General features: G+C 39.0%; 1 protein-coding gene across 1 annotated transcript; it reads left to right on the forward strand.

The window, feature by feature from the left end:
• The first annotated feature begins 461 nt into the window (after positions 1-461).
• LOC147641956 (uncharacterized) lies at positions 462-23,080 on the forward strand. Its single transcript, XM_086798377.1, has 6 exons — positions 462-465; positions 623-813; positions 941-1,013; positions 22,279-22,425; positions 22,532-22,662; positions 22,761-23,080. The coding sequence occupies exons 1-5, from the start codon at positions 462-464 to the stop codon at positions 22,621-22,623; spliced, it is 507 nt and encodes a 168-aa protein (XP_086654503.1). The 3' UTR covers positions 22,624-22,662; positions 22,761-23,080.
• Positions 23,081-25,312: the final 2,232 nt, after the last annotated feature.

Here is a 25,312-nt window from a genome sequence, read left to right on the forward strand (position 1 = left end):
AACCATTAGTGTCCTCATACTGTCCACAATTCTATCATCCAAATGATGGTGAGCAATTGGGTATTTCAGTGTCCTCTTATGAGCCAGAATATTCAAGAAGGATTGAAGCGAAAGAACAACAAAATGTTTTAGTGTCCTCCTATGAGCCTCAACCCCGGGGGGTTCACTATAGATGTCGTATGGCATCACGTGAGTGTAAGGGAGGGGGGTTTTGGAAGGGGACAGTTAAGCGTATACATTAGAGGTAGACCCCTCTTAATTTCCTATATTGAACTTAAATTTAAGGAGGGGATAGAGGGAAAAAAGAAGGGTGGGGGGGGGGAATGCATTTGATCACCTCTCTCCATAGATTGGTTTCTCAATGGCATACAAGAGACCTTGACAATGTACACTACTCCTACACACCACAATTAAATATCTTTTTGAGCACCCGTGGGCTCGGGCAAAGGACCCTCATAAACATGGGTGAGAGAAAATTACATCCATTTTATGTCAATGCAAGGGCAGGGCACCCGCAAATGTTGATCACAATCAAATACATCCATAGTTTACCACACAAGCCAATATTGTGCCATTTTTTCATGTATGATAGGGGGTTTTCATATGCACCATATATTCATAGGGATTTTTCATCCACAAATAATAAGGTTTTTTAAAACCCTTAGTTTTTCAGATAACTTCTTCTTCTCCACAAAAAGATTGGCCGCCACGTTCGAGCTTCACTCCAGTAGCAGCTATCATCGCCATAGCCAAAAGCTTCTCACATTATTGGCAAGTCTTCTATGCTTCTTGTCTGCAATTTCTACAGCCAAGGTACATTAGTAGCGGCCTTAGAATCTCTTTCAAGTATAGAATGTAAACATTGCTGACTGCTTCCAAAGGTTCAAATGCTTGTCTTTGATTTAATATTGCTCAAGTCAAGCTGTGTGTCATGCTGTAGGGGGAGGCATGGTGGTCTTTTTCCAGTTTCCAATCTGAATCCCCAACACGGAAGGCAGCGTCTCTATGTGCAGGTATCTCTTATCCTAGCCAAACAAATATCGCAAGTACGTGAATTAGGACAAGGTTTGATTGCAACAAGTCTAGGCGGCTCTCGACGTGTTAGCCTCCTGATTTTGTAGAGACCATCGAAATCACCTCCTGTATGCAATAATGTTCCATCTGACAAGAATTGGCCGGAGGAGCACCATGTGTCTGTGAGGATGGTGAGAGGGCGGATGGTGTTTTGGGCAGGATTGAACATGATGGAGTGGGCGGTGCAGTCAATTTTGAGAGTGAGGTCATTGAAATCGTTTCTGCATTTGCCCTTGGGTAGCTTGATTTGTGATGGCCCTATGTCTGTCCTGTCCAGCAAAATCACAGTGCCTTTGTGAGTCACTGCGCTGTGCATGGAAGCTATGCCTGCATTCTCCACATGCACATTGAAGGGTTCGGCTGCAACAAGATTCAGCAAATTAAGGAGATTTGCCGCCAGCATGAGGATCAATATCAGGAGGAAAGCTAAAATCTCCATGATCACAGAAACAAGTAGGAGATTGAATAAACGGACTTATATGAACTAGATTGTGGAAGAACATCACATCAAGGAATCATACAAAGATGTAGAGGCCTCTCATGAAGCCAACCTCATCCACGAAGATTATTGCTTAAAGACCAAATGGTCATTCCCATGTACATTCAAAAGTCCTATCTCCTATTTGTAAACCAACACTCCACACACTAGGGGAGTGGTGGATAGCAAGAGATGACCAAATTGTTGGTTTTTGTGGAAAGAAGATAGATCACACATGCATTTCAAATTTCGTAGTACATGTTGGAGATGGTGAAAATGGTTATCATAGAATTGTTGATGCATTTGAGCATAATGTGATTGCCCACTATGCAAGAGTATTGATTGCAAATCCTCTTGCTGAATGCTTGCCAAAGTTAGTTCTTCTTATACAACTAACTTGTAATAGGTTTGACTCTATGTCCATCAAGGAGCAATGGAAAGAAGTCAATTTGCATTGGAATATGTATGTGAAGGATGTGATTGGACCAATACTTGGTCATGCTTCTGATGGAGATTCAAGGCGAAGAAAGCTTATGGTTGAAGATTATAGCTCTCTTACAGGTGTTCGATACTCAATTCCTTGGAAAAGTTGGCCATTCACAGCTTCTATGGAAGATGATGGAAGCATCATTGGATTACATGACCAACATTATATACATAATGGAAAGAAGATGATTAATCCTCTAGATAATGCATCTAAAACATTAGTGCTTGGTAATGATCTTGTCACCTTGAATCATATAGCCTTGGTATATCAAAGTTTCAAGGTTGATGATCCTAGTTTGCAAGAAGGAGATATAGAGAGAAAAGATAGACAAAATTGGAGATCAGCATAGAGGATAGATAGCCGGACGAAAAGTTCAAAATTGTTTAGAGCTCTTGGAGATGGGATCCAATCATCGTCAAGAGTGAACACTTGGTACAAAGGTGTATCTCTCAATTGTGGCAGCATACATTGATATTTTTCTATCTCCTACGCTCAACATGAATGAGCGTGTGAAAGCTGCTGGAATGGTATCCTTCTTTTTTAGGTACAAAATTCATGTTATCTATTGAACATATATAAATAATTACCTGATATTGTATGTTCATGTTGTTATGGTAGCACCATTATGTCTTATTAATCAATTGACTTATGATGTTTTATTAGGATTTGTCGCATGTGGATCACCAACACTACAAGGGATCGGGCTCATACCCGCGCTCCTGGCCGCGCGAAATGACTTGGGAAAAAAAGTGTCGGGCCCGTGTACTAGCGCGTGTATCATTGCGACCAGACATGCGTGTAAATGCGCGTGTATAGACACAGTCAGCCATGCGAATACACGAGCCAATACACGCGTTTTTGCAGATTACCTGCAAATATACACGCGCATTTAACAGACCATCCGTGTATTTAGACGCGACTTTTACAGATTTGACGCGCTTATACATGCAAACACAGAGAAATAAAAAAAATCTAGCGAGTGCTTTTGGGTACCTGGATGCTGTTCCAGCATTCCACCACCCAAAGGCACTCTCTGGAATTTTTTTTTGGTGCATTGCACCATCGACGAGGAAGATTTAGATTTAGTGCGGTGTCATTATCGATTCAAGAACAACATGAATGCATACATTGTCAATACATGATTCAAGACAAACATACTATCAATTCACGATTCAATATTACTATCAAAATTTAATGTGTACAAGGGAGTCCATATGTCGAAGTAGCCCATGGCTTCAATTAGAAACAAATATATACAAAGACAAATAGGGAGGTCTAAAAAAGCCCATGGCTTCAGTTACAAAAATTTATATACAACCATATCCGAAATTAGTCTGACCAATCAGAGGATGATGAAGACCCTCTGCTCCCTCCATGATCAGATGAGCTCACATCGGTATATTCCGATGAGTAGTGCTCATGTCCAACAGGAGCAGTGGCAGGAACATCAGCAGTGGCGGGTGGATCATCAGGGGCAGGAGCATCAGCAGGTGCAGCAGCAGCTTGTGCCTGTTCAAGTAATATATCGTATGTAAGTATACATATATATGTAATTCAATAAACCAAAATCATTCATTTAGAGTTTTCAAGTACCTGTCGACCGTATGGTCTCATGGCCGTGTCAAACTGCGCGTCCGTAATACGTCCCTCGGTTCTGAAGAGGGCCCACGTGTCACGTCTACTATGCCGGCGAGCATACCCAGTCTCGTGGGCTGTGGGACTCCTCCCCATAACCCGTCACTGTAACATAATCAAGACAGTTTGTAAGATTAAAACAATCATAGAATCAATGAATTAAGTAAACAATCAAATAAAGTGGTAACTTACTTACGAACTATGCCTCCCATGACTCGACGTCGCCAGATCCGAAATGCGACGATCCAATGGTCTCCATCTGGATCCGTCGTGCCTCCACATGCTGCCTGCTCTTCACGCCACCCTCTGCTCGCTTCTTTGCCTCCTTCCACTCGCGTTTGTGTGCAGTGGCAGGTTTCTCGCAAGGATAGCCACCCGCAGCTACATTGACCCCATCATCGTACGTGAGTTTCTTAAGGTGAGATCTTTTATTAAGATCTCCCTTACTCGCGTCCTTCCCCATACATCCGAGAATGTCGCTCGTGGGGGATTGGGGTACCGACTATGTACAGACTCTAGGACCTCCCTAACTAATCGGCTATCCTGATCTTTAAATTTTATAAAACAATTTCTATACATGTTTGAAACTACCCCCCGCATATACTCCATCACGTCTTTCCCCCTCGCATCCATGACTACCCCGCCCCTATCCGTAACATCGTAGAAAATCACTCCCTCCACCTCTCTCACCTCCTCCTCATCCTCACTGTCTCCTCATACATGCCTCCCTCTATCCCCTCTCTCACCGTGTGCCCTACTACCCCCCCCACCAAAGCACCCGCCGCATCCTCCACTCCCACTCTCCCTATTGCGGCGTTGGCTCTCATCTGTACTGTGGGAGTAGTCATGACTAGGGGATGCTGTACGTGACTGTGGCTGTGAGGAAGCACGTGATGGTGGCCGTGAGCCCTCACGTGATAGTACCTGGGAGGGTGTGCGTGAGTGTGTCTGTGTAGGGGTATGTCTCCTTGGTGAGCGTGGAAGAGGAGAAGCTCTAGGCCGTCTCGCCGGACTCGCAGGCATAGACGGCAGTGGAGTGGCATGTATACTCGGGGCCACGGTGATACCTGGGAGTCTAGGAGGGGGATGGGCATACATGTACTCTATTAGCTCCACTGGACCAGGATGGCGCCCAAAATGATTTATCATCTCCATCATCCAAGTGGCGTATGCAAACGGATCGGAGGAAGAGCCTGGATCCATGAAGAATCTGCAAAAATGAAATTTCCCCTCAATGACTATCACAAACATGTGAAATTTTCCCTCAATTCAGACATGGAAAGTGTGAAGCATGATACATCTTCAAACTACCAGAAAAGATATGAATAGAGAAGGAGCAGAATCGCGTGTAATAGCACGTGCAGAATCGCGTGTACAGTCGCGTGAAGTCACTGTGCAAACAGACTACATGCGCTCCTACACGCGCTCCTACACGTGTTCTCGGTGAAAAACTTTTGAAAAAGCGATCGACAACCAACAGACAAAGGTACTTTTAAACTACCAGCACTGTCACAATCAGCTAGAAACTGCACGAGTACAAGGAAAGAAGGCAATACGTTTGCGTAAACAAAGGACCACTGACCTCTCGAAAAGTGAGTTTCTGGATTCTTTAAGGCTGGATTCTTTCTCCCCTTTCTACTCTCTGCACCCTGGTACTCTGCTTGCACTTGCTTTGGGTAGGCTAGGTGAGTAGAAGGCCGTTAGAAGAGGCAGGATTGGCAGCGATGGAGGAAGAGGATTGGCGGCGATGGAGGAAGAGAAAGTATGGAGCAAATGGATTTTGAAGTAAGGCGGCGAGTTGCGGGGTAGGTATACGCAGGAGGTTGTGTGTAAAGCACGTGTAAAAGCGCATTTATTTAAAGATAGCGGCGTTTATACACGCTCCTGTACACGCGTTTAGGCACAGTTCAAATGCATTATTACACGCGACACAGAGACTTTTTTTGCTTTCATTAAAAACTCATCCTGTTTGTGTGTTGGTTATTTTGTACATAGGATGTCATCAACCTCTTCAAGCAGTTCTGGTGAGAATGAGACAATGCATCATCGTGATTGCGATGTGTGGCTAGGACAAAGGATCAAGTGTACGTGTAATCGATGTCAAGGATTCATTGTACGAGCGCGTCGAATTACCTTGAATCACATCTCGATGTATGGAGAATGGATTCAAACAGGTTTAGAGGTGAGTAGATGTAAATTGATAGTATTCAAATGACTCATGGTGTCCAAATTAATGGAGTACGTTGTAATATATATACTGTGATTGAAGCAAGATGCAATACCACACCCTAACATGGTGCCGTATGCACGGCAAGAGCATGCAAAGCGTCGATGAGATGATACTGGAGCTTTAGGATCTATTGTCAGAGATGAGTGGGAAAGGGATGACAATAGCCCTACACCCCACGAAGTTGTGGAAGAGGAAGTGTTTGATGATATGGTGCGGAATCTTTTTAGGGATGATCACAAAGATATGGATGACAATGATATGGAACAAGAGCATCTCTACAACGCTTCATCGACACCGGTTTTTGAAGGGTGCACATTCTTTATTTTACGTGCTTCACTTGAACTGCTCAATATACAAACAGTTTATGGATGGAGCAATGCAAGTCTTGATGCATTATTGAAGTAAGCATTGTAACTTGCAAATTTGAATTAGTGGTTTTGGGTTTACGATCTAGGGTTTAGGATTTAAGGCTAATTGATGATATTGGATGCAGGCTATTATCAAACATGCTTCCAAAGGGGAATAGACTACCCATCTCAAGAGACAAAGCGAGGCGCTATGTGACATCTCTTGGAGGATTGGATTATGATCGCATACATGCATGCGTCAATGATTGCATTCTCTTTCGTGGGACGCATAAGGCGGCTCGACATTGTCCCACTTGTGGTGAAGCAAGGTATAGAACAGATGTGAAGAGTTTTGATGTACCTCGTAAAGTCTTGCGACACTTTCCTATAATTCCTCGCATCAAACACATGTTCAAGTGCAAATCCATAGTAGCAGAGCTCATGTCATGGCATTCCTCACATCAATTGGATGATGGCATGTGGAGAATTCCTGCAGACACTCCTTCTTGGAAGCATATTGAAGATCAGTGGCCCAGCTTTAAAACAGAGCCCAGAAACTTGAGACTTGGCCTAGGTATGGATGGAGTGAATCCATTTGGTTTCAAGAGCACCGCATACAGCATGTGGCCAGTTGTGTTGGTGAATTACAACCTTCCACCATCAATGGCGATCAAGAAGGGACATCTTATGTTATCCCTTCTAATTCCAGGGAAACATAAAGTCAAGCATATGGATGTTTATCTTGAACCGTTGATTGATGAGTTGGAGGAACTATGGAGAGGTGTTGCGGTAGTGGACATTAGTAGGCCTCCCTCCTCTCGACACTTCGACTTAAAAGCAGTGTTGATGTGGACAATGCATGACTTTCCATTACATCCATCGCACCCATCACACCCACCATCACACCCATTCACATCCATCACACCCATCACACCCATCACATCCATTCACATCCATTCACATCCATCACATTCATTGCATCCTCATCACATCACATACATTCCATTCACATCTATCCTTATCACATCACATTCATTCCATCCATATCACATCACATTCATTCCATCCACATTACATCACGTCCACATCTATTCATATCACATCTCATTCTTTCCATCTACATTACATCACATCCACATCTATCCATATCTCATCACATCCATTCACATCTCATTACATTTATATCCTCATCACATCTCATTCATATCACATCTCATTCATTCCGTCTACATTACATCACATCCACATCTATCCATATCTCATCACATCCATTCACATCTCATCACATTCATATCCTCATCACATTCATATCACATCTCATTCATTCCGTCTACATTACATCACATCCATATCTCATTACATCCATTCACATCTCATCACATTCGTCCACATCAATCCATTCATTCACATTCACATCTATCCACATCCATCCATTCATTCACATGCACATCTATCACTTCACATCTCATTCTCATCCATTTACATCACATCACCCCCATTCACATATCATCACATCTCATCACATTCACATCCACATCCATATTTTTATCTTTGTTCAAGGGTGTTTCTACGAAAAACCATAAGCTAGATAATCTGATATCTCCTCGCTCCATTCAGGTACCATGTCTAGTTTGAACAAACAAGCATTAGGGAGGTCATCACATTAACACCAGTTGTTGGTTTCCCATTTGGAATTCTTGACATATGACACATGCTATGTCCCTTTCCTTACCGTAACTATAAAGTCAAATTCCAATAGTAAAAGCAACCAGCCATGTGATTCTTGACATATGATTAGCTAGCACATGCTATGTCCATTTCCTTATTGTAACTATAAAGTCGAATTCCAATAGTAATAGCAACCAGCCATGTGATTCTTTCCGTGGTGCAAGGCTTATTTACCAAGTATAATAAGGCTTGATGGTCCATGAAGAATACGAATTTTTTTGGCCAATAGGTAATGTCGATACTTCTTAACAGCATAAACCATGGACAACCCTTTTCGCTCTGTGGTGGTGTAATTCACCTCTGCATCATTCAATTGACAACTAGTAAAGCAGATTGGATAGTTCAATTTGAACTCACCGAGCTCTGCTAGTACGCATCCAATAGCAAAGTTTGATGCATCAATATGCACATGAAATATGAGATTCCAATTGGGGGGTCTTAGAATTGGCGCGCTAGCCAATGCCTGCTTCAATCGATCATATGCTTCCTGGAATTCCTTAGTCCATTTAAAGATAATGAGTAACTTGTACAATGGCCTATCGATTTTAGCATAGAAGATTATGAAGCGGTGGTAATACCCAACGTGGTCCCTAAATCTTTGCACACCGTTTATAATTAATGGGCAGTGGTATCTCCAAGATCAACTTGACCTTGCTGTCATCCATGGATATACCATTCTTTGAGACAATGTGTCCCAATATCGCACCATGTTTGACCCAAAATTGGCACTTTAAAGGGTTTAAGGATATACGATATAATCGACATCGCTCGAACACCTTCCTTAAGCAAGCAAGATGGTCTGCCCATTGAGAGTGTGCACATAGATCATTGATGAATACCTCCAACCACTTCTGCAAGTAGTCTTTAAAGGTTGCGCACATCAATCATTGGAATGTTACTGAGGTATTGGTGAGAGCAAAGGGCATGACTCTGTATGCAAACGTCTCCCACATTGTATTGGAAGTTGTTTGCTGGTCCTCTGGTGCTATTGACACCTGATTAAAGCCTAAAAATCCATCCAAGAAGCTGTAAGCTTCTTCACCAACCATTCTCTCCAAAACATGTTCCGTGTAGGATAATGGATAATGGTCTTTCCTAGTAGCTGCATTGACTTTTTTAAGATCAACACATACCCTAAGTTTTCCATTATTTTTTGGCACTATTACGATTGGTGACAACCAATCCGTATGTTCTATCTCATAGATGAAATCTGCAAAACAATGAGTTTATCTATTTCCTCTATCTATTTATCTATCTCATACTTAGGTTTCTGCCTAGTTTTCTTGATCCTTCCATGATTGGGATCGTATGCTGCACCAGGTGGTACACCCTTCATCTCCTTGTAATTCTAGGCAGAACAATCCTTAAATTCCTTGAGGGTAACCAACTCATCTTCTTCAACTAAAGTCAGCTAAAGTCAAGTCCTTAGCAATATACACAGGTTAATCCAGTTCTAGGATTAACAAGAGCTAGCGCCATTATCTTACATCAAGGAGCCACGATAAATACACCAAAGGGTCATACATTCATGATATGAACGTAGTGCAACACGGCAGTGTGACAATGCTCACGAGATGCGGTGGAATTGCTTCTTAAGAAGTTGTAGAGCTTGCAAACCTCAAGGTTATGATCTTGGCCATTGGAAAGATCCTCATGGTAGTTGCAGTTTACCAGGTAATCTCTTTTTGGATGTACTTTAAGGAGGGTTAGGGTGAGCCATAACATTTTTGGCGCCACGTGTTGGGGAGCCATCCCTTGGCTTTTTCCATCGTTTTGCCTCTAATCTATGCATAATCCATTTCCCATCATCTTTATTAATGGTTTTCCATGAAAAAGATGTGGATTTGATGGTGATTTGTGTGAGATTTGGTATAAAATAGCTCTCTTTTTTGTTTTTTTAAAGAATGCTTTTTGCTTGATTTTTAGATTAATTTGTTGTTTTGGTGGTTTTCCATATTCTTAGGGCTTGCACATAGTTTGTATTAGGCTTAGTTTGCATCCATTGCATCAAACAATGCAATAGATGCAATTTTTAGTGAATGTTAGCTCTCTTTAGTTTAAACATAGAACTAAGATCATTAATTTTAGTTTAATTATGTATTTTTTATTGAAATTGTTTGGATTAGAGTGTTAGCAAGCATAAGGAGTAGCTCAATATTTTAAAAATATTTCTTCAAACCATCAAAAAAATCCTTGAATTTGATTAATTTCTCTTAATGGACTTGTTTTGTCATTAAGGGTGATTAATCTTGTTCAAGAGGCCAAAAATTTAGAAAATGTGGTAATTGGGGTCTAAATTGATGATATAAGTAGTCAAAATTGGGGTTTTCACTCAAGTGTTTTGAGAGCATTTAGATACATCAAAACACCTAATAACTTTAAAATTTTCATCGATTTGAGAAATTTAACTCTTTGATTACTTTTACCTTAAAAGAGGAGACTATAATTAAGAGTCTAATTAATCTCCTATTTTAGATTAATTTACACCATTGTTGATTCACAAAGATTAGCATTCCCTTGCTCTATCCAATGATATGCTCAATTGTGTGAATTAATTAGGGATTAGTGGTTAATTAGAGTCTTTGATTAGTGTAAAAGAGGGAAAGATTAGTGAAAGGATAAATCTTGGATTAATCTTTAATCACTTTTTTACATAACTCATTAAGGCTAATGAGCATTCAATGAGTAGATGCTCATGAGTTGTCAATTTGTCCATTTTGGGGGTCATTTATGAAGGGTGTAAGGGGTGTCATTAAAAGGTTGACATTTTTGATTCCCACTTACCTTTTTAGGAAAATGCCCATATCCCTTTCATTTTGAATTCAAAGATTATTCCCTCCAAAAAGGAAAATTCATATTTTCCACTAGACTAAAAAAAAGTTAAAATTTTTTAAAAAGTAAAAAAAATTTAAAATTTAAAAATTGAAATTTTTTTAAAAAAAATCTACTGTGAAGACATTTTCAGCCAAAATTTTTGGCCGTGAAAGGAAATTCCGGCAAAAAATTCCAGTCTAAAAGGCAATTTCGGCAAAAAAATCTGGTCGTGAAAGGTAAATCCGACGAAAAATTTTGACCGTGAAAGGCAGTTTCAGCCAAAAATTCTGACTGTGAAAGACAAATCCGGCCATGAAAGGTAATGCAATTCCGGCCATGAAAGGTAATGCGATTCCGACAAAAAATTTTGGTCGTGAGTGAAAGGCAAATCCGGCCAAAAATTCTAGTCGTTAAAGACAAATCCGGCGAAAAATTTCTGCCCATGAAAGGCAAATCTAGCAAAAAATTCCGGCCTTTAAAAGACAATTCCGACGAAAAATTCTAGCCGTGAAAGACAAATTCGGCCAAAAATTTTCGACCGTAGAAGACAATTTCGGTGAAAAATTCCGGTCGAAGGGAAATCCGTCAAAAAATTCCGGCCATGAAAGGCAATTCCGGTAAAAAATTTTGGCCGTGAAGGCAATTCTGGCCAAAAAATGCAGCTGCAAAGACAATTCCAGCGTGAAAAGGGGTACGTCGACCACATGACAACCACCCCTGTTTGGAGGCTCGTATCTCTCAAACCGTATATCCGATGAAGGCGCTCTAGGGCTCATTGAAAATCTGACATCTAGCTCTTCGACTTTGGACTTGTTCTTTCGAAGTCAAAATCGACCATTGTGGCCTCCGACCAGTAACCTCAAAATTCAACCTGAAAATCGAGGCAAAAAACAGCCCAAAAATCACGAAAAAATCGTAAAAATTAGTGTGAAACGATGATAAGCATTATTTTTACAAAAAAATTATATTATTGAGTCTAAATATTTTCTTAAAAATCTAAAAAAATTATTTAATGATGCTCACATAAGATGATAATTTGACTAAGTACAAGGTTTATTAGTTAAAAATTAAGAGATATTACTAAAAAAATGAGATATTTTAGAGAAATGATGAATTTTTGACACCTTGGTAAGGAAGGGGAGACCTTTGAGGTAGGCGCCTCCTTCACATGTGTGGGAGGGTTTTTAATTCAAAAATATTGAGATATTTTTATCTCTCCTCTCTCCTCTCTCCTGGATCAAACTAGATCAAAATGGGAGCTAAACTGGTCGAAATCTTATCCAAATTCAGCCAAAATGAAGCTAGAAAATTCTAGAACTTAGTTGGACTCAGTTAGTGACTTGCTTCACCTATAAATAGACCCTCATTCTTTTATATTCTCATCTGTGAGCTATACCATGCCACTATTACATTAAAATAATCATATTTTCTATTATCCCTTAAAAATCCTCGACTTTTGGGGAGCTTGGAGCTTCTCTCGCTCTTCAACAACTCTTGGAGCTTTCTTCTCAACTCACTAAAACAATTGATTGGTTGGGGGCTTCACTTCTAGATAAAGAAGCAAGTCAAACCTAGAGGTAAGAAGGAATTTCATGGTTTTTGTTAATGCATCTAAAATGATTTCACTTCTCAATCCCTCTCAAGCATGAGAAGTTTTTAATTAGTTGTTTTTAATGCAAATCAAGCTTTCTCTAAGAATTTTAATGATTAATCACAAAAAGTTAATCTTTATGCTTATTTAGAATGCTTTTTATGTATATCTCTCTTGTAGACTTCTTTCTTTGTGAAACTATTACTCAAATGAGTGAATTTAGAATTTGGAAGACCTTCCCCATTGAGAAACACAAAACTTTCAAGCCATTGCCTAAATGAAAGCTACATTGTTTCTTGTGAACTAAAAGCTACTTGAAACACCGCAAGTCATCTGCTTGAAATTTGTTTCCCTATTCTTAAGTTTCTGAGGACAAAAACTTTCATACCACCATTTCACTAACAACATACTTGGTTACTGTGAGGAGGAGGAGGCTCACTCAAGTCCTCAAGTAGAAACTTTTTGTGCTCTTTTCAACCTAGAAAATGTAGCCGTTCTTGTTGGATTTTTTGTATCCTAGTGACCTCAAATGTTTTTTGTTACAACAAAATTCTCTACTTGTGTTAGGTATGTAAATCCTTGAAAGTATCCTTGCCTTCCTTGCACCTCTTGAAGTTATTTTCTTCGTGTTGTTGGGGTCGATTCTCAATGTGCATGCTGATTTCTTAGATTGAAGTTTGTTGGAGGTGCAGGTCCGGTTGATCACTTCAATATTTGTGCTCAAAGTGGAAGTTTGTGAAGGAGATGGTGGACATAAAAGGAGATGGACAAAAAAGGAGATGGACAAAAAATGGAGGACTGTTGGAGGTGGGGGTCCGGTTGATTGTTTCAATATCTGTGCTATAATTTTGTGAAGGAGATGGACAGAAAAGGAGAGGACTTGCGAGAGGACCGCTTATGATCTCCATGTTATTACTCTCTCACCAAAAAGGAACACTTGTACTTTTTAAATGAGGCTCTCGAGACTTGGCTAGAGTTTATCTAAACTTTACTTTGGATTTTTATTATTAAATTTTAAAAATTATATAAATTATCCAAAAATACTGAGAGAGGGCTTTAAAAGGAGGTGGAGAGCCTCACTTTTCAATTTCACAAGTTAGAATTTGATCTTGTGAGCATGCCATAACACTACAACACATCAGGGGGCGGGGGGGAGGGGGGACATAGTAGCGTTCCAGCAGCATTTAGGCTTTTGGGATGTTGGGGAACTATGTTGTTGCTTACCAATGACCATAGCAACAAAGCAAAATTTTACTACCGAGCAGCGACAATAGATGTGAAATTTTGTTGCTATACTGTAATTTCGTTGCTTAGAGAGATAGTCACAGAGTGAGATTTTGTTGCTGCTATTCTCATTGCATAAAATTCCAGAGAGTTGTTGAGTGATGAATTTAAGTTGTACATATCACATACACACAAAAATGATTATAGTTTTTAAAAAACATCCATCATAACCCTTAGAGACATGTTTCAAGTAAAAAAATAAAGATAGTTGAAAACTTTTGAAGGGGAACAATGTCAACAGATCCATATGTGTTTCTTCATCTATGTCTATATCTAATGGAAGCTCAAGGAAAAGATGAGGTATATCAATATCAGTATCATTATCCAATTAAGCATTGTCATGTGATCAATAGGTGACTTATCATCTTCTTCAAATTGATGTTCCGCATGCTCTTGATGGGCCTCCTCTAAATTATTTTCTTCATCGTCTTCTTCCAATGAGTTGATTTGAGGTAGTACTTGCACCTCATCTAGAGATTTGGCCTCAATATCTTGATCTTGAAAGATATGTTTTGAATAAGGGAAAACTTGTTTAACATACCATCACTTTGGACCAATTCGATCAGTGTTGTGAAACACAACTTGAAATCACAAGGCAAGGGGTTACACTTTCATTATACTACATCAAGATTTATTGATGATTGGTTGGGTTACTAATCTATTAACAATGTTGAGTTAGTACGAAAGTATTTTTCTCATCCTTCCAAAACTTGGTGGAATCAATTTGAAAGAACCCATTTGGATGTTTTTCACGGTTGCTTGAGAACCTCTATATATCACCTTTAATCATTTGACATCAAAGATGAACAGACTTACTGCTCTAAACCCAACCTTAAGAATATCTTAAATAGTTCCACAATACTCGAGATTGTTCTCTATGACATTGGTATCATGTTTACTAGCTCAACTTTCTTGCTCAAAAATTGCCATCACACCACAATCAAATGTGTTTCTTTTAGAATCCACATGCTCTATGAAAAAATTCCTACCCTCTAACTATATTAGATTATATAGTTTGTATACTAACATTAAACAAAAGCATGACATTTAGTATAGTGTATTAAACAAGGTATATAACAATAGAAGCATGAGAAAAAGATAAAGAATATACTTACATGAGGGTCACATCCTTGTGCATACTCATACTCTTCTCTTGTAATCATCTCTCCATTTTTCAATGCCATTGATATTTCCATACAAATCCATTCTATATTGATCACATTTGGTAGAGGTTCTAGACCGGGCAAGAATGGCAAGCATCTATTTTCTTCTGAAAGCTCTTCTCTCATCCTTTCTTCTATTGATTGCATCCTTGTATCTCCCAATCCACTTCTCCAACCATGATGGGACTATTTAGAATGTAAAATGTATTCACCTTTTGGCATAATGCTTCATCCAATCTTTGTTGCCTTCCTTGTCCTTGTGGCACATTAGTGAGTAGTCGATCATCCTCCTCAACAAGCCATCTCAATGGATGTAGAATCTATCTCCTTTAAGGATATGTACTACATACATAGCAATCATGTGTACTATTTATTATACGTAACATATGATTGCATGAGAATACCAAATATAGAATATGTGATTGCATGTAGAATCTATCTCCTTTAAGGATATGTACCTACATACATAGCAATCATGTGTACTATTTATTATATGTAACATGTGATTTCATGAGAATACCAAATATAGAATAACATGTGATTACATGTAGAATCTATCTCCTTTAAGGATATGTACCTACATACATAGCAATCATGTGTACTATTTATTATATGTAACATGTGATTGCATGAGAATACCAAATATTAAATATAACTTAGCTAGTGAATTGAAGAGAAGATTCATACCTCACCAAGCTTCCCATTTTGTAAATAGCCTCTTTCACTTTCTTGTCTCCACACAACCAACTATAGCAATTGGAAGAATAAATTATGCATATAAAAAAATGGAAGAATAAACTATAGCTTTTATTTCCCTTCCCCTCTCTTTCCTTTCCCTTTCTCCCCTTCCTGTCTCTTTCATTTCCCTTGCCCTAACCCGAACTCTATGCATAGAAAAAAATGGAAGAATAAACTATAGCTTTTCTTTTCCTTCCCCTCTCTTTCCTTTACCTTTCTCCCCTTCCCCTCTCTTTCCCTTGCCCTAACCCTAGCTCTATGCATAGGAGTGCTAATAGAGAAAATTGATGGAGAGCTCTCCATCAAAGCTCTCTATTATGATTTCTATGTAAAATCTAGGTTTAGGGCAATATAAACCACAACCTTTCAATCATTTATGAATTAGGATTAGGTTAAAGAAACTCATCTTGTTTTCCTCTTCTTCTCCTTCTCCTCTTTCACTTAGTCTCTTGCTTGCTAATATGTTAAAATGAAGTATTCTTACTAACTTTTTGATTTATTTTGTTGCTATTTTTAAGTTTTATTCAAGTTAATAACTCACAAATCTAGATTTTTAATGTAAGAGCCCCCTTGTTACTATTATGTTTTTATGGCTCTTTAGGGTTTAGGGCTTTTAGGGTTTTGTGGTTTTTTTGTCCCTCTATGCATGTTGAGAGCTCTCTATGAATGTATAGAGCTCTCAATGCATGCATAGAGATCCATATACATGCATAGAGCTCCCAATGCATACATAGAGCTTTTAGGGTTTTGTATTACTTGTGAGTTAGTTCTTAATCTATGCTAATTACTTTGTTTACTATTTTATTTTCTAGGTCTTTCACCAATCCTCTCCTTCGGCTTCTCAAAAAATAGGTAAGCCCTCTTTTTCCTTTCCTTGTTTATGGTTTTTTCCATGTATTATTGCACCCTTGGGTGCCAGGTTTAGGGTTAGTTTAGGGTTCTCGCAAGCTTATGCATAGGATTATTGTAAGCTATATGCATAAAGCCTATGCATAGGCTTTATGCATAGAGCTTGCAAGCCTATTCAAGCTCTAAGAATAGGCTTCTTGCAAGCTTTCATGAAGCTTATGCATAGGCTTACATAGAGCTTGTAAGCCTATGCAAGCTCTATGCATAGGATTCTTGCAAGCTTGCATGAAGCTTATGCATTATGCATAGGATTCTTGCAAGCTTGCATGAAGCTTATGCATAAGATCTATGCATAAGCCTTATTAATAAGTAAGATTATGCTTAGAGCTTATGCATAAGCCTTATGTATAAAGCTTGCAAATAGGCTTATGTATAAGCTCTAGGCATAAAGCCTTTATGTAAGATTTACACAATGCTTATGCATAAAGCTTGCATAAGGTTTATGCATAGCCTTTATGCATACGACTATATGAAAGCCTTATTATGCATAAGCTTGCATAAAGATTTCATAGAGCTTATTTGCTGAGATTCAAGCTCGATGTCAGCTTGTGCCAGTTGCACTATGTGCTGGCATGTTTAGGTAGTAGCATGTGTGAGACATAAATGACCGCGTCCAGCTGGTCATATTTGTGTGGACAGTAGCTAGGGTTAGCTGTGTGTGGACACAACACAAGTAGTGTGTTGTAGATTTTGGATTATGGCTTTATGCATTGTGTGAGATGGGACATGGCTTTCCTTTATGGTTAGGGTTTCACTAATATATTAGGGTTTGCTCCTGTGTGTGTGTGTATCCTCTCCCTCTACCTGTTTTTCATCATGGTATCAGAGCTTGGTGCTCTCTATTAGGGTTTATGAGTGAGTGAGAGAAGAGGGAGAAGAAGCTATGAAGAAAAGTTGTGGAGCTTGCCATTGGAGCTGTGAAGCTTGGAGCACACCAATTTTTACCAAATCTGAGAGCTTGGCCTACCGGGTAAGGAAAACTAAACATCCTTGAGTGGATTGCAGGTGCAAAATCACAAACAATATCAGATTTGAGTTGCCCAAAGTAAAGAAAAATTTCTGTTTTGCAAGCTCTCCATTGAAGCTTGATTGTGGTGAATGTATGAGGTAAATGGTTGCAAATTTGGCAAAGATTCATGTATCTGGCAAATGGGAATGTGTTGGTAACTCATGTGCAGAGTGAATTTGGAGCAAGTTTGATGCATTGAAGTGATTTGATAAATATTGTTTTTAAGCCCTCACAAAAACAGAGAATAGAGGTTCAATTTCGATGCAATTGGAGCTGGTCTTTTGCAAAAATCAACAAATTGGTGGCTTGGGTGCATGCCTAGGAGTGTTGGGAACTCACATATAGCTTTAATAGCCACAACCAACTCTCCAAATCTCCATAACAGCAGGCGACGCAGCCAGAAACAGGGCATAATTGCATAGTTTTGCATAATTGAGGTCAACTACAAGCTTGGGTGGTTGATGAACTTCAAACTTATTTTAGCAATATTGTGATACATACAGAGGAGAAGGTTGCTATGTGGTTTGTTGGAGAAATTATGCATTTTGGAGAGCTAATTATGCATTATGAGCTGATTAAAAAAGTGATTAGTGAAAGAGCGGGTCATTAATCGACTAATTACTCTCTCAACTTTTACAATTGGTCTAATTCCTTTTACATGGAGTTAGTAGACATCATTGCTAAGCTAATGAATGCATGGTCCCTAATTTGGACAAGAATTGAAAAAATTAGAGCACTTTTCCTACTGGTTTTTCTCAAAACGGAGAAGGGGATTTGATATTTCTGGTATGTATGCACCTTGGTTGGTGTTAATATGCAACGTTGAGCCTGTTCAGGTGTCAATGCAAGTTATCCACACTTGATTGAACCACTATATTGCAATTTGAAGCATTTGGAAGCCTTGGAAAGCATGCCAAAACATGGTATTTTGGACTGAGTATGCCAGTTCAATTTGTATGCAATCAGTGTGATTTTCTACATCAACAGTGAAGTTGGTTGAGTACTTTGGAGTATCTGAGACACTTATTAGAGTGTGGTTGAGCTGAGGAAGGCTCATTTATAGAATCGGACGTGTGCAGAAGGTGCATTTCCATTGAGCAAATATGTCAGACAACCCAGTATAGATTGTAAGTGAGAAGTTGGATAGAAAGAACTTCCAGGCATGGAAGTATAGGATTAAAAGCTTTCTAAAAGGAAAAGGATTTTGGAATCTTGTTACAGGTGCGGAGCCATAGCCGGATCTACCCTGACAACCTACATAACAACAAGTTGTAGCTCATAAACAATGGTCAGAGAGAGCATACAAAGTTTTGCATTACTTGTCTATATGTATCTCGAATGCTATACTCATACATATACATGATGCTGAGAATCCCAAGGATACATGGGATACTTTGGTAAAGTTGTTTTACAGATACTAGTGCTCATAAGTCTCAGTGTTGTTGAGACAATAGATTCATAATGTGAAGCGAACGCAGATTGGGCAGGTAGCTTGTATGACAGGAGGTCTACTAGTGGTTATGCCTTTACATTTGGAAGTGAAGTGGTGAGTTGGAGAAGTAAGAAGCAACCTACTATTGCTTGATCTAGTACAGAGGCTGAATATAGGGGTGCAACCATAGCTACATGTGAAGGAGTATGGTTAAAGAGTCTCTTGGCTGATTTGGGTAAGCCTATTGATGGCAAGGTTGTCATTCATTGTGACAACATGAGCAGCATACAGTTGGCCAAGAATCCATTCTTTCATGCGAGGACCAAACATATAAAGGTCCACTATCATTTTGTCAGAGAGAAAGTGTTGGATGGTACAGTGGATTTATAGTATGTGAAGACTGAAGAGCAGGTGGCCGACATCTTTACAAAGCCACTTAGCAGGAAGAAGTTTGAGTACTTCGGTACTATGTTGGGAGTACATGGGATGAGCTTGAGGGGGAGTGTTGAGAGCTTTGATAGCCCAAGCTCATCTACATCTTCATCTATGGTAGTACATCATGAGCTTGAGAGGGGCTATTGAGATTCAAGCTCGATGTCAGCTTGTGCCAGTTGCACTATGTGCTGGCATGTTAGGTAGTAGCATGTGTGAGACATAAAAGACTACGTCCAGATGGTCATAGTTGTGTGGATAGTAGCTAGGGTTACCTGTGTGTGGACACAACACAAGTAGTGTGTTGTAGCTTTTGGATTATGGCTTCATGTATTGTGTGAGATGGGACATGGCTTCCCTCAATGGTTAGGGTTTGACTAATACATTAGGGTGGTTTGCTCCTCTGTGTGTGTATCCTCTCCCTCTACCTGTTTTTCATCACTTATGTGTAAGCTCTATGCATAGATCCTTTAAGAAAGCTTTATGCTTAAGGCTTAAGCATAAGAAATATGCATAAATATTGCATAAGGCTTATGCATAGCCTTATGTAAGATTTATGCATAAGACTCTATACAAGACTTATTATGCATTTAAGCTTGCATAATCCTTATGCATAAAACTTGCATAAGGCTTATGTATAAGCTCTACGCATAAAGACTTTATGTAGGATTTATGCATAAGCCTTATGCAAGCTTTATGCATAAGGCTTCATGCTTTTTTAATATGGAGTGCTCTGCATGGATGGAGAGTATAAGATTTTTAAATGTTTATACTCTCTTATGCATATAGCATATATTTCTTATGCTCTCGTTTTCTATGCATAAGGTATTCTCTATATTCATAGAGTTTACATGTGTATAGACATAGTCATCACAATGCTTTCTAGACCTCCTTAAGTTAGAGCTCAATAAGAAGTGACTTTGCATGCTAATATAAGGAGGTCAAGAAAGTATTGTGAAGTGGGATCCTCTTACATATTAGAGAATACATTGGCTCTATGCATGCATGCATATAGATCATGCAAGGATATTTTCTCATAAATGTGTTACTAATCAGTTTTTTTTCATGTTATGTTTTGTAGGTCTTGCATTGTTGTACCCTCCTTTGGCTTGACATTGTTGAGATAAGCTCTCTTATTCATGTAATTATTAATGCAAGATCATGTTTCTTGCACCCTTGGGTTCTGGATTTAGGATTTAGCATAGAGCTTATACATAAGAGTCGCTTTATGAATAAGGATCTATGTGTAGAGCTTATGCATAGAGATATGGGACATTATTGTAGGCCATCTAGAATGTTGGTTAAGTCAAGTTAGGAGTGGTTATCTGCAAGTAGGTGGCTATAGTGGAGGGGGAGCCCTCGATCTTTTCACTATCCTTCTCTTGTAAAAGAGAAGTTACAAAAAAAGTTTCTTTTGGCTTTAACAATGGGGAGGAGCATTTGGAAATTCCTCAGAAGCTACGATCCAAAAGGGGCACTATCCACCCTGCTTGTCCAAGTAGTATTCTAGGTCTTAATAAAGTTCTAATATCACATGTTGCCTCTTTTGTTTAAGATTTAAGCATTCTTGTGTTAGAGAATTCTTATTTTTTTGCCTCTTTTGTTTTGTAGCTCTTGCACTAATCCTCTATTTTGGCTTCACAAAAAAAGAGGTAAGCTCTCTTCTTCTTTTAATTGCTTATGCAGGCTTTCCCTTTAATGCACCCTTGGGTGTTGAGTTTAGGTTTAGCTTAGGTTTACCTCTATGCATAGGCTCTTTCAAGCTCTATGCATAAGGCTCTATGCATAGGCTCTATACATAGGGCTCTATGCGTAAGGCTCTATGTATAGAGCCTTATGCATAAGGCTCTATGCGTAGACTCTATGCATAGGCTTTATGCATAAGGCTCTATGCATAGAGCTTTATGTATAAGGCCTTTATGAATAGCTATTTATGAATGTTTTATGCTTCAAGAAATTTACTCATGCATTTTTTTCGGGTTGGGTTGTATTTATAGGCAATGTGATTGACCCAGGACCCAAATATCGCAAATTTACTCATGCATTTTTTTGGGTTAGGTTGTATTTATAGGCAATGTGATTGACCCAAGACCCAAATGTCGCAAATCTACACTATCATACAAACGATGTGGGTCATAGGCTTGGATATAGTCCACTTAGATACCGGTATGGTTTAACAAAACCTTTTCACATACACAAAGTTTTCCCTTTATGCATTTTTTAAGTCTTATTGTTTAATCTTACATGCAGGCTACCTTACCATCAGGCCAGTTTGATGCCATATGGGCAATCTACTTCATATGGCCAATCATCTCCATGGGGGAAGTCCACTCCTTTGATAGGCATAGGCCAGAGTGATGCGGGTCCGAGTGGTGTAGGCCCATCACATTATGGTTGTGATGAGCCTACACTACCTACATCAACTATACCCACCCCTACTCTCTCACATCTATCTTCACCATGACGACAATGTAGTAGGGAGTCTAGGGTGTGCTAGCGAGGGGGAGTAGGCTACTTTTTCTTTGGCAAAAGTAGCACTAGGTCTCTCGAGAAGTCTCCCTCATCCACTCATTTTGAGACACCCCCGAGGATACCAATCACACCATTTGATCCACTTACCCTACCATACAACGTGGATGTTGATGGTGCCCTTGTGATGGATGCACAAGGGAAGCTAGTCATGAACTGCATGCATGTACTTGCTAACCTAGAGTTCATAAACTCCTTTAAAAAGTGAAAAGAATATGACGAGCTCTCAAAGCAATATGTCATTGATGTGCTCAAGCTAGATTTTACCATTCCACATGTAGGAATTTTCTTCTCAGAAGAATGGATTAAGAGAAAGAAATATTTTGCTCTCTAATAGGATAGCAAACATCATGAGAGCGGCAAAGAACAATTTAGAAAATTACAACATTTTCTCACAGGAGGAGTGGAGGCATGCACGAAGCTTCATAAGAAAGCACCCACATTCTTTTCAACAACAAGCAGTGGTGGTGAGTGCTTCCCAATTACGGAAGTGAGGGGCTTCACACTTTGGCTTAGAAGGAAAGTCCTCCTTCATTGCTCGTTTCGTAAGTACCTATTTAATTGATTATTTCCTTCTCCTCTTTCATTTTGTTTTGTACTATATTGTTTCCTTTAACTAATTGTATGTTTTCTTAATTGTTTTTTATAAAGGGAGGTTTTTGGGATGTGACCCAACAAAGGAGGAGTATGATTATGGATACAAAGCCTCCCGTATGCAATTGTGGGCATGGATGCGTATGTGAGGCATGGACGAGTCTATTTTGGGGACTCAAGTAGACAAGGTAAGTAGTGAAATAGCCCTTCTCTTATCTATGTCTAATTGTGTCTAATTGTCTTTTATTGTTTTACACTTACCTTGCTCTTGTTTTCATGTATGTAGGATGAAGGGGAAGAGGAAGAGGAAGAGGAAGTTCTAGACTATGAGCATGAAGTGGGAGAAGGAAGTGAAGAGGAGGACGAAGACGATGATGAGCACTCAAAATCTGATGAGGATTTTGAGTAGCCTCCTCTTCTTTGATTTATTTTTTGTGTATGTGACCAAAGGCCTGACAATTCAAGAAATATAATAAATATTGGGGTCACTTGCATTCTTCTGAATTTATGTCTTTTTCAAGTTTATGTTTGTATCACAAAATTGTGACTCTGTTTTAATTTTAAAAAAGACCTGGGACAGACTAGGGAGTCTTGTATAGACTCCCCAGTTTTCCCTAGCTTTATTTTTCCACGCTATTCTTCGCTGTTTGCTGAGTAGCTATCCCGTTGTTGTAGCAAAAATAGTAGCTTTTTAAGCTGTGAAATGGACCTGATGTCTCCCTACCCTTCTAGTTATAAAAGCGCAACTATTTTTTGCTACACTCTCATTCTATTGTAGTGGAAGCAATTTCATGGATTGCGCACATTTTTTACAGGTTTTAAGCCAAGGTTGGTCTTTATATTATCTTCTTTAGTTAAAATTAAAAAATGTAGCTTTTTAGAAAAATATTAGATAATTTGTGGTTAATGTCTCGGATTCCACGAAGATAGTTTTTATGGCAATTGCAAACTTTGGGAAAAAAAGTGTGGAGTATTTTTTAGAGAAAACTTTTTTTTTTTGTAAATTTTTAGTCATCTGTTTGTGATTTTCAAATGACAATTACACGTAAAAAGTAGACAACACCTAAAAAAGTGAAGGTTTCATTTCTCAATATCACTCCTCCATTCTAAAAGAAAAAAACAAGGATTCCATAATCCAAATCTTGGAAGTCTTGCTCTTAAAAAATAGTTCTTTAAAACTGCTGTTGTAAATTAGGATTCCAGAATCCATTTGATATCAAGATTGGGTTTTGGATTTTAACCCTTAATCTTAGATGGTTTCTAGAAAACACTTTCCTCTTACTTGGATTTTGGAATCCAAAACTGGAGGAAGACTAGGTATTTAGAAAGCAACTTTGCAGTCAAGTGGATTTTGGAATTCTTGAATTGTGTACTAGTTATTGGTTTTTTTCTAACATCATAATGTTCAAGGCATTTGAGCTCCATTAACACTTCTATCTCTATCTTGATGTCATGTACTCACAAAACTATGTACTACTAGATGATAGAATCACAGAACACCCCAAGTTTTTGTCAATTTTGTTTATCTTTAGGTTCAAATTTGAAGGACGTGAAATCAAAGGTTTTGTCAAGGTCAAGCACAAGCGGGGGTTTGGGGGCAGAGGTTTAGTCAACCCCAATCAAATCAGAATTTTCAGAATTCACAATCATCATTTGGATCACGTGGTGGTCGTGGATTTCAATCCCATAGGGGGAGAGTTGGAACAGGTGCTCGTGGTAGAGGACGATGGCAAGGTCCTCAACAAAATTTGAATGGGATTGAATGTCACTATTGTGGCAAACTTGGACATATGGCAAAAGATTGTTACAAAAAGCAGAATGATGTGAGGAATGGAAGACCACAACATGGAAATTATGCATCTACCAGTAACAATGATGGGAGTTCAAATCATCTTTTTGCAATGAAGCACATTATGGGGACAATGGATTCTCAGAATGCTGGAGATGAGTCATGGTATATGGATTCAGGTGCCTCAAACCACATGACATGTCATGGTGAGTGGTTTGAGAAGATGCAACCATTGGATATAAATGGTTATGTGGTCACAGGAGATGATCCTCAGCATCTTATAACCCATGTTGGCAGTGTGCCTTTGAGGATGCATGATGGAAATGTGAAAAATATGTCAGAGGTACTATATGTACCATCCATTACAAAGAATTTGGCATCAGTAGGCCAAATGGTTGAGCAGGGATTACAAGTAAGATTCAAGGAGAATGGCTGTTTTGTGGAGGACTTTAAGCATGGCTGTAGATTGATTGCCAAGGGCAAGAAGGAAGGAAGGTTGTTCAAATTGGATGCAGGCATACCAGAATTGAGCTCAGCCATGTTTTCAAAGAGCAATGGGATTGTGCAGGATATTGATATGTGGCACAAGAGGATTGGACATGTCAATATACAGAGATTAAAGAACATGCAAACAAGAGGCATTTTCAGTGGATTGCCTAGATTCAAATATGATGGACATATGCATGTTTGTGAAGCCTGTCAGTTTGGAAAGCAGGCAAGGTTGAGGTTTCCTAGAGAAGGAAATATAAGTAATAGGCCACTTGAGATAGTACACAGTGATGTATGGGGCCCTGCACAAAATCCATCTATCAAAGGCAGTCTATACTATGTGACATTTATAGATGATTTCAGCAAGATGACATGGATATACTTTCTGAGAGAGAAGAGTGAAGTGCTGGAAAAGTTCATGGATTTCAAAGCTCTTGTAGAAAAGCAATATGGCTGTTGGATTAAATGTTTGAGAACAGATGGAGGTGGTGAATACACCTCAAAAGCTTTTGAGCATTTCTTGAAGAAGCATGGGATAAGAAGACAGTTGACATGCAGGT

The sequence above is a fragment of the Cibotium barometz genome, chromosome 1 (assembly GCF_041138505.1).
Source record: "Cibotium barometz isolate CiBa-2024 chromosome 1, ASM4113850v1, whole genome shotgun sequence".
Classification (NCBI taxonomy): Eukaryota; Viridiplantae; Streptophyta; class Polypodiopsida; order Cyatheales; family Cibotiaceae; genus Cibotium; species Cibotium barometz.

Coding starts and splice junctions, on each gene's coding strand:
- LOC147641956 (XM_086798377.1), top strand. Junction 814..940: donor CTGCAATTTCTACAGCCAAG/GTACATTAGTAG, acceptor GTCATGCTGTAG/GGGGAGGCATGGTGGTCTTT. Junction 22,426..22,531: donor CCTCCTTCATTGCTCGTTTC/GTAAGTACCTAT, acceptor TTTTTTATAAAG/GGAGGTTTTTGGGATGTGAC.